At 42.5% G+C, this 13,899-nt stretch overlaps 1 protein-coding gene across 1 annotated transcript; it reads left to right on the forward strand.

The window, feature by feature from the left end:
* The first annotated feature begins 3,283 nt into the window (after nucleotides 1-3,283).
* Nucleotides 3,284-13,899, forward strand: rab10 (RAB10, member RAS oncogene family). The gene is made up of 6 exons (XM_023826546.2): nucleotides 3,284-3,885; nucleotides 9,226-9,286; nucleotides 10,416-10,554; nucleotides 10,674-10,763; nucleotides 11,336-11,437; nucleotides 11,707-13,899. Exons 1-6 carry the CDS (start codon nucleotides 3,759-3,761, stop codon nucleotides 11,791-11,793), a joined length of 606 nt encoding a protein of 201 aa, XP_023682314.1. The 5' UTR covers nucleotides 3,284-3,758; the 3' UTR covers nucleotides 11,794-13,899.

The raw sequence follows: 13,899 nt of genomic DNA on the forward strand, positions 1-13,899 counted from the left end.
ATCGTAACGCAGGCTTGTGTCTATTTTAAAACAGTGCGGTCATGTTTATGAATGGGCAGGCGACGTTGTTTTAATAAGATCGTGACATGTTATAACAGTTACAATGTAATTTGCAATGGTCGTTATAAACGGCCACCTAATCGTTGACGTTTGACTGAGTGATTTATGAATTATGACTTTGAGTTTTAGCGATCATAAGCCTATGTTCTTAGTGCAGGGTGGGTGTTGTCCGAGGATGTCTGATGTTTACGTGCAGGGGGCAAAATCACAGTGCTCCGCGGCGTCGCTTTGAGCGCAGCGACCTCTGGCGGCGAGCTGACGATGCGCGACACCTGTGCGCCTGGGGGCGTCGGCGATGCACAGGACAGCGCAAGTTATCACGTTTCACTAGACTCACAATTCATAATTATATCGTGTTAATTATGTAACAACAATAAACTAAGATAAACTATTTTAATACTATTTGAAATTAACTAAAGAAACTTCCTAAACGTCTCTTCCCCCGTGACTATTTATATACTATCCTATTTTAACAGATTTATTTTACTAAGATTGTTTTCCCAGCAACTTGTCTCCCATCTAAATCAGGCAATATATTTATTTGCAAACAATAGTAAAATAACTGACATGATTCACCTGATTGATATATGTGAAATCCCAGGCAAACTGCAGCATTTCACAAAGGATTTACACTGATTCTGTACCAATTAAGCTCTGAGACAACACAGCAGGTAAGGACTGCAACTCATTACAACTTCATATATCTTTGGTTCTGGTCCCAGGAAGAGCTCATCTACAGCAGATACCTACTGTAAAAAGAAATACTCCAGAGTACCCAGCAGTACAAACTGGTCAAAGTAGATCAACAGAAAAGCCACAAAATAGTAGCATTTAAGTACAAACTCATGCAACTTAGGTGGACAGGTCTCTCTAAATTGCCCACTGTGTGGGTCAGTCTGCCCAGTGATGGACTGGCATCTGGTCCAGGGTGTCCTCTGGGTTTCCAGGGACCCTGAACAGGATGATCAGTTATAGAATGTGGATGTACCCTAAGACAGGGTGAGGTGTCACTGCAGAATGATTTTCTGTTGCAGCATTATTACATACTTGGGTTATTGTGGATTTATTTGTGTTTTGACCAATAGAGGGCAATATCGCTTCTACAGCTGTTCAAGTTCACAGACAAATGTATTGAAGGATGAGATGCTTACTTTCGTTCCACCCAGTATGGTTCAGGACACATTTAGAAAATATGAATTTATAGAAAGGGAGAATTATGACTGCAAGGTTCTTCTTAAAATATACCTTTGACATCACATCATTTGAGACAACGTGTAGACAAACGTGCAGTTTGTTGCCGCTTATTTGCCATGCCAAACGAACACAGCAAATATATATCGAAGTTTTAATTACAAATTCCAGTGACTCATTTCATTTCCCAGAGTTGCCATAATTTTGTTTAATATAACAAATGTGAGAGTAGCATAAGTTAATAGTAGCTCACATACATCTGCTTAACTTATTGTAGCATTTGGTAAAAATAGGTACTAATTTGCAACAACCTTCTATATATAACACCTTTGTTTAATTAGTTTGATATCGATGTAATGACATGACCCACATTTTACTCATCCTTAATTACTGTGGCATTAAATTTAAAACAGGTCCGGCCTTTAACAGGTGACTCCTAGAAAATTTATCTAATTTAACATTTGTTAAATTCCCATTGATGGTCCAGATGTTTCTGCTGTTCTTCAGATGGGTATAAGGTGGATATTTTAATAAGCTATTTTTTTAATGTAAGTGTCAAAGGCAAACACGACGCAAGCAGATCCTTCATCAGACAAACGCAATGCAAACACATCCTTCATCAAACGCAATGTAAACACATCCTTCATCAGACAAACACAATGCGACCACATCCTTCATCAGAGAAACGCAATGCAAACACATCCTTCATCAGACAAACGCAATGCAACCACATCCTTCATCAGACAAACGCAATTCAAACACATCCTTTATCTGCAGTGTGTTTATGTTTTTTTCTCTTTTCCAAGAAGTTAGTGTTTTTTCTTTTATCTTTGATACCATGAGTTCTGCCTAGCTCGGGCCAGGGCCACCCTATAGGCATGATAGGTGATCACCTGGGGTGTCATTTGCTTAGCAGACACCAAACCAAAGCGCAAGTGAAAAAAAATTTGAATACCTCTGGTGTCTTCCCATGATATTAGTTATTTACACTAGTTTTAATATTTCATGTGAAATAAACAGTAGCTAGCTAGTTAGCAGCCATATGCTCTGTGCTACCGAAATGTTTTAAATATAAGGTAATTAACCAGTATGGTCCAGTCTCCTAGGGCAGCAGTAAACCCAGGGCCAGCCCTGGTTGGGGCAGTTTGTGGCAACATCTGAGTTCCAGTTGCCCAGACCGAGGCACCAAAAGGCTGTGTGACTAGGATTGGTTCAATACACCAACAGAGTTGTAAAGTGTGAAAGCTGAAACTACTGGTTAGTCATTCAAGTATTAAAATCCTGAAGAAATGAGTAAGTAAGGGTGTATGACTCTTCCAGTAGAGGAACAAAGAAACTGACATTTGAGCTACAGTCTGTGCTGTCATACAGCTCTAAGAATCTTGTTACATCATTCAGACATACCGTATTTCCTCGGGGCTTACCTAGATTATTAAAGTAAACATCATTTTATTTTCTGGTTTGCAATCAGACGTTATAAGGTCAAAGGTTATTCTGCCTTATATATCAGCCTGTTGATTTGACGGAATAATTGATGTAATTCAAACATCCACTTCTGGGTTTACGCTTTCAGATTTTAACGATGGTAAAAAGCACGACCCGCCGCCTGACCTGTTCCAGGTACTCGGCGCTAAGTAAGATGCCTCTTGTCATGGTGAACACGTGAAATTCGGCGTCTTTATCAGGGACGCGCCTGCGCCTCACGGCGCACATAACGCCACCGAGCCAGAGTCAAATCTGTATCTGTCATACAGTCAAAAAACAGGACTTGGGAGCGCCACTGGTCAGTCGACGTTGTAGTAGCGGCCATTTCGGCTCAATCTCGGGCGACCTCCTGTCGCTGCCGAAAGGCTCCGTTAGAACCAACATGGCGGAGACTGTGGCGCAGTTGCATATGGCCTTTTCTATTCAGCCCACAGAACCTTGGCTCGACTTGTGATGGCTGATCATCTTGCGAATCACAGTCAAATGTCACTTTGATGTGCATCGCGGAGAGCCAATAAAAAATTACATAGTTAAGGCTAGGGCGGGGACTAGGCGTGGCATTAAACTAGGGAGTCGCCTTGGTGGGGGAAACTCCGTCCGAAGGCGGCGGTGTCTCCTCGGTGTTTACGTTAAATTCAAAGGACGCGAATTTAACTGTAGCTCCTGATACCGGGCAGAAAACCGTGGGCTGGCATGTCGGGCAGCGCTAGGAATCAGAACTAGCGTGCTAGCCAGCTAGCCGGGTGAAGGAGTAAGTCGGCCAGGGAGGAGGGGGGCGCCATTTTGTCCCAGCAGTACGTGAGAGAAGCTGGGAAAGGGAGACGCCGCTGGGTGAGAAATACGGCCTCAGGCCCGGCTCCACTTCGGGAAAGCGCATCAGTCAGAGGGACCCCGGCACCGCCTGGCCACCAGGGCGGCCCGGCTGATCGTAACGCGCAGCGTCGGCCCCCACACACACGCCAGCTCGGCGTCTTCGCCTGCTCCCCGAACCGGCTCCTTGTGGCTTCGCGACCGAAGGCTCCATGGCGAAGAAAACGTACGACCTGCTGTTCAAGCTGCTGCTGATCGGAGACTCGGGCGTGGGCAAGACCTGCGTACTGTTCCGCTTCTCCGACGATGCCTTCAACACCACCTTCATATCCACCATAGGTGAGACTCCGGACGGCCGCCCGAGAAGAGCGAAAGCGAGCTGGCGGAAGGCGAGGTATCCGTGCGAGTTCAGCGCTGCCTCGGGCAGCAGGCCCATAAAGGCTGCCTTATACATGTCTTACAATAAATGCGTAAACTTTTGTCGGCTTCTTGGGTCGCACCGCCTAGCGGCCCGTCCGGCCCGGCCTGGTAAAAATTAATCTGCTTCGCCCTGGGTGGCTCCAGCGCCGCCTAACTAGTTTGATAACTAGCAGTGTTGATAGTTATTATGGGTTAACTACAGCATGCTTATGCGAGGAGGGGAAGATCTACCCAGGGTTTCAGTGTCTTTTGGTGACGGGTGGCCTGGCCCGGTAAGAGGCATTCGGCTCCTTTACTGGCCTCTTTATAAGCTTGTCTTATGGGCGGGTGTCGGCCGTGTCGAATGCTGCTTTGACATGTATGTGCATTACATTGTGCCGGGACTCCATAGCCCAAATGGACCTGTGTCGGGCCGGGCTGCGCATGCGCGGGGGTGTTCTTAAGCGCCGTGTCGGGAGCCGGTGAGCCGAGGCAGATATTTGGGAATTTAAAACGTTTAAATCACTTGGGCGGTGATCACTACAAAATGTACATAAGAAGGGTGCAGTAGGAGTAACTCAGGCCGATGGCCGATGACATGGATGTGCACACATTGTAATATACGCATGTGCTTCGGGTTAGTCCAGGAATTAGCTGGAAGTATGGTGTCATTTTCACCAGCATTTAATGGAAGTTCGTAGTTCCGCTCCGGATTCGTTATTTTATTAGCAGTCTCAACAGTAATATCTTTCCTGTATGTTTGGTTATTTTCAATGTCGCCTTGTTTTGCTTTGTGTAAATAAGTGATTAGTGTTAAATTTTAATAAGCATTATGAAGAGATGTGGATTAAATGTGGAATTTGGGATTTTTCCCGGTCATTAATTTATGTCCCTGTATTGCAACTTTTCTGAATCGTGTTGGATTTGTGAAAACCATGTTCAAAAACGAATGGGTCGAAAATGTGTTTGGATTGTATCTGATAGCCTTTGTTTGGGAATTTGCATTCCAGTCAATAGACATTTTCCAGGATGTGTTTTTATGTTCAGTATGAGTGTGGTTCTGACATGAACTGAGGCTGTTTAGGGTTGCTGTATTTCCAAATAAACAGAATCGTTCTATAGACACGGATTACGGCACACCATTCCTCCCCATGTGATATAGTTGGTTATAAAGGTTTGTAAGGCATGTTTACATATCAAGATAATTACTGGAATATGCTGCAGATCTGATAACCATAAGGGTTATAATTAAGAACTTGTCTGAATTACACAAGTAGTCAGTTGTCTGTGAGCATTCTTGCCTTTTAGAAGGGGGATTTTGTGTAGGTTTTGTAGCAGGTACTTGTCCTGGGAAATGCTCTGACATTCACTGTTACACTCAAACTTGATAGTCAGTGTCAGCTGCTTATACAGCAGTCGTGTCTCACAGCATATATAGAAGGCTGCTCAGAGTCTTAAAATACTTAACCAGAAAGTCCCTCTTCCAGGATTCAGGCATAGGTGAAGTCTATGGAGGGGACATCTGTTTCAAACTCTCCACTTAAGGAGTCTCCTGTTTACATTATTTCCTATTACTTTGAGTAATATTTTTTATACAGATAATTTGAACAGATCAACATTGATAAATACAGCGATGACACCCACGGTGATAACACCTACCTCATGCTTTTATAGCACTTTAGGGTTTGCACAGAGAAGCTTCTTCAATTATAGAAATATGATGATTTGAGAAAAAGCTATCAATATCACAGCCCATAGTTACTACTATAAAGAGTATTATGAAATGTGAAACCTGTGTAGCTTGCATTGTCTAATCCTGATAGCTTTTCAGTTAAAGCCGCTACTGCAAGTTCTGACTCAGTCTCTGCCACATTGTAAGAAGGGCATTCTGTACTGCTGAAAAGAGTGGGGAACAATCTGGTTATTTTGCCTCTTCAGGCATTTCTTAGCTCCTGATGGTATTGTCTAGTTTTAGGACTTGTGCATTGACTTAGCCTAATTCATATTGGTATGGTCCAGTCATGTATCTCATGCATACTGACTCATAGCTGCATGTGGTTATGAAATGCAGAACCTGTTCTACCTGTTTCAAATACACGTGAAACTCCGTAAATATCCAAACTTTTGCTGATGTTACATTTCTTATTCTTGATCATTTTAATATTTTATTTCTGGTATCTTGCTAATGTCACACATTTTGACGACACAGTAAGTTAAGATGGTTTAAATTTACGTTTTTGCTATAAGACTGAAAATCTGAAAAGATTAATTGTCTATTCCTACTTGTACTGGTATGCTCAAGCTTGAGTTCGGCTCTCCTCTTTGGGAGTTGCTCTGTAATAGCGACTTTGCATTTTGGTCAGATGGTGAACTGATCAGTGTTTGGTTTGTTTTGTTATGCATGCAAGCATCGAAACACCCCATTTCGACATTCTTCAAGTGGTCAAGATGTCTTAATACATCTTTATAATGCAGCTTCTAAAGAGTCATTAATTTTTTAATCTACTGTGCATGTGACCATATGGCATTCAAGAGATTGAGTAAATTTAGTCACTGCTAAAAAAATCTACTTTTTGTGTTCTTTCAGTTGCTATTCCCCTCTTTAGCGAAGGTCAGACACGTATAGAAGTGTTGTCACTCTCTCGAATATGAAAAATCGAGATTGATGCTACAGGAAATTAAGTCTATAGTTCTGTCATGTTTTTCTTGTTCCAGAGGCAGCTTCTCCCTTTGTATAGAAACTGGTTTAATTAGCCACTGTTGTAGTCAGAGGAGAAGGTGAGGAGGAAACATGCTGTACATTTCCCAATTCCTCTCTTTGGAAGATTGATTATCTGAACAGGAGCAAGACACCAGGCTTCCTTGCTTCTTTGCCTGGTGTCTTGCCAAGGCAGTTCTGATTCATCCAAGCGACAGGCATGTAAGAGCTGGGAATGTTTCTCTGCTCACCTCCTGCGTGTCCGATCACGCTGCCATCTCTGCCAATATGAGTTTCCATTCGTATGTGTGCTCTTGGTGAGGTCACTCTGAATGCTGGGCAGGTTCTTGTGAAGTGTTATAGACAGCTGTTACGCACCAAAAAGAACCAACCGGCTAATCTATTACACGCCTTGGCTTCTTTTCTAAGCAGGCTTCATTCTCTGCAAAGATGAGTCTTCTTTCTCAAGTCACTCTTTGTTTTAGTTGTCCCACCATTGTCTGCAGGGTCCATAACATTTTTCTGTAATGTCAAAGAAATATTCTGGTAAGACAAACTGGACCCATTTTCAGCCTGTCTGCCTGGGTGTGGCATAAAATATATCCGCTCTCATGGCAAGTTACAGCGAAAGATAATGACTCAGGTCTTGGCAAACTAATCTATCCATTGTCTCCAAGAAGCCGCACCTAAACCACAGCTGGTTATACTGTGAGACATGGGATTTCACATGTCATGTTTAAGTGCTGAACTCACAGTTCATACTCCGATCTATGAAGTCATTTTCTTCTACTCGTTGCCTCGAAGTAGTGTCCTGTTTGGGGATACTCGGAAATGCTGCGTTTTGTTGTTGTAGATCAGATCAGAAGGCCGTGTCCTAAATAAATGGAATGAATCATACGTGGCGTTTTGTACACAAAGCACGCTAGCTATTGAGCAGGCTAGTTTCCATGCTTCAAGCTTCAGTGGGCTTGCTCCTTCTGTCGTGTTATTGCAGCCGGACACTTCCATAATCTGGAATGTGACGTCCATTCTGGGGGTCTGACTTCAGAGTGTTATTTGTGGGGCATTTTACATTCTCATTTATCTGCCACTTTTTTCAGGCATGTTTTGCCAATCATTAAATTCTCTTTAGTAAATATTATTTTTGGTAACTGTTTTAATAACGTAATTATTTGATAAATAACATTCTGTTATTCCACTGCTTGTCCTGGACAAACCTTTGTTCTGTGATGCTTCTAGTATTGATACACATCAATCTTTTCATTCATTGTGTACTTGGGTGTAACGTGCAGGTCAATCTTTGTCAAATCCTGTATCTGGGTGTGAGGCCCATTCCCATAGTCGGTAATGTTCCAGAAGTCCTTCGTTTATCAAACTGGCTCCATTCAGGCCTAACAATCGGTCCCTGTTTGAAAGCTAAGCTACACTGAGAATCGAGGGTCTGGTCACTCACTGCAGCCAGCAAGATGAGTTTTCTGTTGACAGCATAAAATAAATAAAAAAGTAAAGAATTTGAACTGGTTAGTGTGATGTCAACTCTTGGATGTTTGAGGGTTTAATGTATTTGATTTTCAAAAGGTTTTTCGTATTAGGATATTCAGTAATATCTCCAAATAGTTTGGTTATTGATGAGTAAACTGGCTTACTGCACTGTACAGTGATTTATTTCGGCACTTTGCCATTACCTTCCCACACATATGAAAATCTAATTTAATATTGAAAATCTAATTTAAGATTTTAAAAAAAAGTTCTGATTTAAGCATGTTTTCATTCATTTATTTATTTATTACTTTTTGGCAGATTCTTTCATCAGGGCAGAGTGGAGGCTCTGAGGTTATGAATCCCTGTTAGCAATCGGAAGTGGGTATGATATTAATCTACATCCAGCTAGGAGGTCCTCCAACTTACAGGGAAAGACTTGTGGGTTGGTGGCAGGACTGGCACTCCAGCCACTGGGGGGGGGAACTCGCACTGGTCCATTCAGACAAGTGTGGTGCTGGGGTATCACACGCCATATGGCTGCAGTCAGGTTCTCATCCCTGAGGTGGTTTGTTGTGTGGTGGAAGCAGCAACACACTGTAATCGGTACATGTTCCTTACCTCTCTTTTATACAAAAAATAATTGGGGTGAAGGGGCCTTGCTCATGGGCTGAACGGTGAAATCACTCTACTGACCACGGGATTTGAACTGGTGACCTTCTGAGCTCTAGAACAGCAGCCTAACCATCTAAGCCACAGGCTGCCTTTTAGTGTTATTGGCCACAGACCTTTCTGGGTTTTGTTCAGATTTGTACTAGTTTTCTTGTTGCTCCAGTATGCCAGGCAGCGTAAAGACCATTCTTATTTAAGAAATGTTCCCCATAAGCCATCCTTTGTTTAAAAAAAAAAAGGGGGGGGGGCTTTTAAAACTGAATGGGACTGCTGATGGAGGGGAAGAGCACCTCCCACCGTTGAATCTGACAACGTACATGGAGAGGTTGAATTTTTTATTTTTTTTTAAGCAATGAGTCCCCATGAGTGACATGCTTCTGATCAGCATATTGGTTCAGATCCTTCATAGTTGTCTTACTTTTCTTTTGTAGGAATTGATTTCAAGATAAAAACTGTTGAACTACAAGGAAAGAAGATCAAACTGCAGATTTGGTGAGTATCCAGTGTTTAGATGTGGGGAGGGGGGGGGGCATTTTTAATCATGGCTAACACTCAAGATGATGGTAACGATCACTGTATCACAAAGTGTAGTTTGATGAATAGTAAGCAAACATGATGTGTACATATAACTAGAGATGCACCGATACCGATATTCGGATCGGTATAGGCGCCGATCCAGACCTATTTGACGGATCGAGTATCGGCCATGCGTGACCGATCCACGTCCTATACTTACTTATTTAGTTTTTGGCAATCAATCACAGGACAGCTCTTTCCCATTTTACATGTGTTTTTTTGCGGCATTCAAATCGAACGCTATCGCTGCCCCTCAGTCTTTTTTGCTACTCAGTGGGTGTGAGTACAGTGACTTCCCCCTGCTCTGACGTCATGCACATACCCTTCGCAGTACGAGGAGCGTAAGATAGGATGTGACGATCTGGGAGTATTTTACGCTTTTAACAGAAACCAGTAGCAGAGCGATTTGCAATCTATGTAAAATTAAGTTTTACGGTAAGAATAGCGTTTAATTGACAATCCCATTTAACAAAGCGCAGGCAACTGCGAGACAAAACAAAGCAATGGATGATGTGGGAGTCGCTAACCTGGACTGTCCTGCGAACTCGCTGCAGCTTGTGGTACAGGAGGGGCTGCCATCGCAACAAAAGTGTAACTGCGCTGACGCCAAAGGGAGAAAAACTGTGTTCAAATTTTAAGCATTCGCCACTTGTGTATACTTGCTTTGAAGATATTCATATCGAACTGCAAATGCCTCAAAAACGCTTAAAACAAACGAGGTGGAACAGTATGTATGTTTGTAGTTGCCTAATTAAATATTTTTTGTCATACATTTTTTCCATCTGTATTTACTAGCTTAAAAAAAATTACATAAAGTATAACAAGGTAATAAGAGCTGTTGTATCGGAATCTGTATCGGTATCAGCAGTTCTGTATCGGAATCGGATTGGAACTGAAAAATTGTGGATCGCCCATCTCTACATATAACCATAAAAACAATTTCCATTGTACACTGCATTGGCACAGAAAGTGTTGGGGCTTAAACCCCTGCACACACGTATGAACATTGGGGTGTTTGTTTCTCCCTCAAACCCCTGTGCTACAGGGATACTGCAGGACAGGAGCGGTTCCACACCATCACCACATCCTACTACCGGGGTGCCATGGGAATCATGCTCGTGTATGACATCACCAACGCCAAGAGCTTTGAGAACATCAGCAAGTGGCTCCGGAACATTGACGAGGTAGGATGTGCATTCCCGCGCGTGTGTGCGCGCCCATGATGCAGGGCAGGGAGAGGGACGTGGTTTAGACGTGAACGTTTCTTCGAGTATGTCATACCTAAAGGGTTAACCTTTTCCAGCATGCAAATGAAGACGTGGAGAGGATGCTGCTAGGCAACAAGTGTGACATGGAGGACAAGCGGGTGGTGGCCAAGACAAAGGGAGAGCAGGTCAGTCCTGCTTTGTGCCAGATGCTTCCGATGGGTGGCCTTTAGTGCTGCTAGGAACTGGGATGGATTCTGACCATTAAGCATGCACACACTGGTCCATTCACTTCCCTGCCCTAGATATGCCTATATGGAACATCTTTCTGGCTTGGTTTCCTCTGGTACCTTGGTTTTGCTGCTGTGGAATGTATATCATTCTGGTGTCATCAGTATCAAAAACTGTAATAAATGAATTAAACAATTTAACTTTTTTTTTTTTTAATTTTACTGAGCCACTGTAGTTTAAGATTTTGCATATAACATTCAGTTAATCTTGGAATTATCTATATTTTACCCCCTCTGTATTTCCACTGATTGGTGAGTCTGAATTCCATTACTATGTGTAGCTTTGTCATTGGCTGGTGTGTATATCACCACCACTCTGATTGGATGAGCAGATAGGCTGCACTTGAGTGGATCTAAAAATGGAACTGATGATGTCAAAACTTAACTGAAATGTTAATGGGGAACCTGTAGTAGTAGGATGCTGATGCTTAAGGACCTATGACTTATTCTCTTTCGCTCGTCTCTTTCAGATCGCAACAGAACATGGCATTAGGTTTTTTGAAACGAGCGCCAAGGCTAACATCAACATCGAGAAGGCATTCCTCACGTTAGCGGAAGACATACTTAGAAAGGTGGGTCTTACAGCATGGGCAAACACAACCCCTAGGGGTCACAGATTAATAGACAGGCTGCCCATGTGAAACCCAAGGCTATAAGGAGCTTCGGCCTTTCATTGTCTGATAGATGCCGTTGCGTGTCAGTTCACGGAAAAGTACCCCGAATTTTCTCAGGTTTCACATGAGCACTTTTGCCAAATTGTACTTTTGCCAGTTCGCTTCACTGCTCTGTTGTTTTGTTGTTTGTTTTTGTTTAACTATTCCCCCTCCGGTTTGTCTTGCAGACGCCTGTCAAAGAGCCCAACAGTGAAAATGTAGATATCAGCAGTGGGAGTGGTGTCACAGGATGGAAGAGCAGATGCTGCAGTTGAATGTCCTCTCCTCCCTCCCCCCCACTCTCTCTCTTGAACCACTGCATCTGTCTAAATCTAACACCTTGGCATTTCTCCCTCTGACCTTTAGACCATCCTTCTCTTCTGTTCATGACTGCTTGTTGCTGACAATATAACTTTTATTTCAAAAATGTATAAAAAGAAATCATGTCCAGTTTGTCATTTATTTTAAAGGTTTCAAGTCACTCACCACTACATTATTGTTCTCATTATTTTTATATTAGTCTGAACTCAACCTCAAGGCCTGTTAAATCTGCAAGGAGCGGTCAGGATAAAACAAGAAAACAAATGTAGAATTTAACTATTTTGTACGATAGTGGGTTTTTGTTTATACGTATTAACTACTTGGTCACGAACTTGCATACACAGGCGAGGAAGCGATGAGGAGAATGTCTGTAGATCTTGCTTGACCTTTGATGGGTGGGATGTATTTTGTCCTGTGCCTTAAATGGAGTAGAGCAAGTCACCTGTAGAGGGAGCCTCTTGCATCACACGCCTATGGTTAGTCTCGTAACTGTTGCTTTCTCCTCCATGGACCTGTCAATGTGGGAAAGTTGTAAGGAAGGGATGCAGAAAGGTTCGAGTTTCTTTTACTGGGTCTGTACAGACTGCCTCCCACCCTTTTTAACCAGTGGCTAAATTTCTTACAATTTGTTTTTTTTTCTTTTCTTTTTTTTTTTGTTCTTGAGGGTATTTTGCATGGAAGTGTTTTATTTCACATTGGTTGATGTGTGACTCAATAGTATTAAAGTCTTAGACCCAAGTGGAAACCAAATATGATGCCCAGAGCTGTTCAGCATGTTCTCTTACAGATATGGATTTCCACGTCATTTTAGGAGTTCCTTTAAGTCTGATGGGTAATGCAGTTAAGGAAGCTATGCAGAACCAACAGACATCTTACAGTGTTGAGAGAAAATTCTAGTAGGACTCTTTGTGTTTGGTTCTGTGCTGGGTGCTGGTTCAATTTATGCCTGTTAAATCCCTAAAAGGGCTTTATGCCCAAGCTGGGAAATTGGAACTACTCACTCATCTGTGTAATGTAAGCATTGCATTTGGGCCAGTTGCCCTAATGAAAGGGCTGAAGTGATCTCAGCCTTTGTGAGCACTGCAGAGCAACTTTGGTTCTGTAACAGGTTTTCTTTAGTGTGGGATTCCCGTTCCTTACACGGCCCGCAGCTCCGGTCTCTATCCCGCCTTCCATGGGCATAAAGGCATACGAGTGTCACATGACAGTGTCTGCTGAGGGAGGAGCAACCGGCAGGAGTTTGCTGGTCGGTTTGTCCGTTTTGATTTTATTTCTGAGATGAGTAAATAATAAATAAATAAAAAACAGTATTTGTCTTAGTGTTGCTGTTGGGTTCAAGTCTAAGGGACTACTCACCTGCCCGTTATTCAGGTTAAGTCAGACCTTAAATGTTTTATTTATTTGTTAATCAAACCTTGACAAAGCCTTAAAGAATCTTTTTAAATGTCTGATGTATGCTAAGTTTGCTTTCGTTTGTTAGGCTCCTCCATGTGGGTCAAATTATTAGGGGAAATATTTACCAGGTGAGTACAGAGAACTGTGCAAATACAGGGATGTTATGGATGGGTAAAAGTGAACCCACAACACTTATGAATCTGTTCCATAAAAGCATGGAAAGCTGATAACGCGATAGTGATCTTAGCCAGTTATCCAGTGCAGGGTATGGAAAATGGATGGTTAAAGGGACATTTTGCTTTTTTGATGCCTGTATGCACAATGAAAATGGGAGAAATCAAGGGAACGTGATTGACATGCCTTTGAAAGGAGGTGGTGGGATCAACATGGCAGGTCTGTTCTGTCCTGTTCTCTCAAGACGTCACCGGCAACCAACTTCCATATCATACAACTTTAACTGATAGTCAATTAAAACTAGGCAAATTTCCAAATGTTCTTTTAGATTGATCTATCCCCTTAACCCCCCTTGTTTCATGTTCTTAGTATCCTGCTCATTATTTGCTGTATTTTACTAAAATACCAGAAGAGTGAATTTGACATTGACATGTGGTGTTAACATTGCTTCCATATTTCTGACTTCAATAAAAACTCACTTTGTACAGTAA

Source organism: Paramormyrops kingsleyae, chromosome 19 (genome assembly GCF_048594095.1).
Source record: "Paramormyrops kingsleyae isolate MSU_618 chromosome 19, PKINGS_0.4, whole genome shotgun sequence".
Classification (NCBI taxonomy): domain Eukaryota; kingdom Metazoa; phylum Chordata; class Actinopteri; order Osteoglossiformes; family Mormyridae; genus Paramormyrops; species Paramormyrops kingsleyae.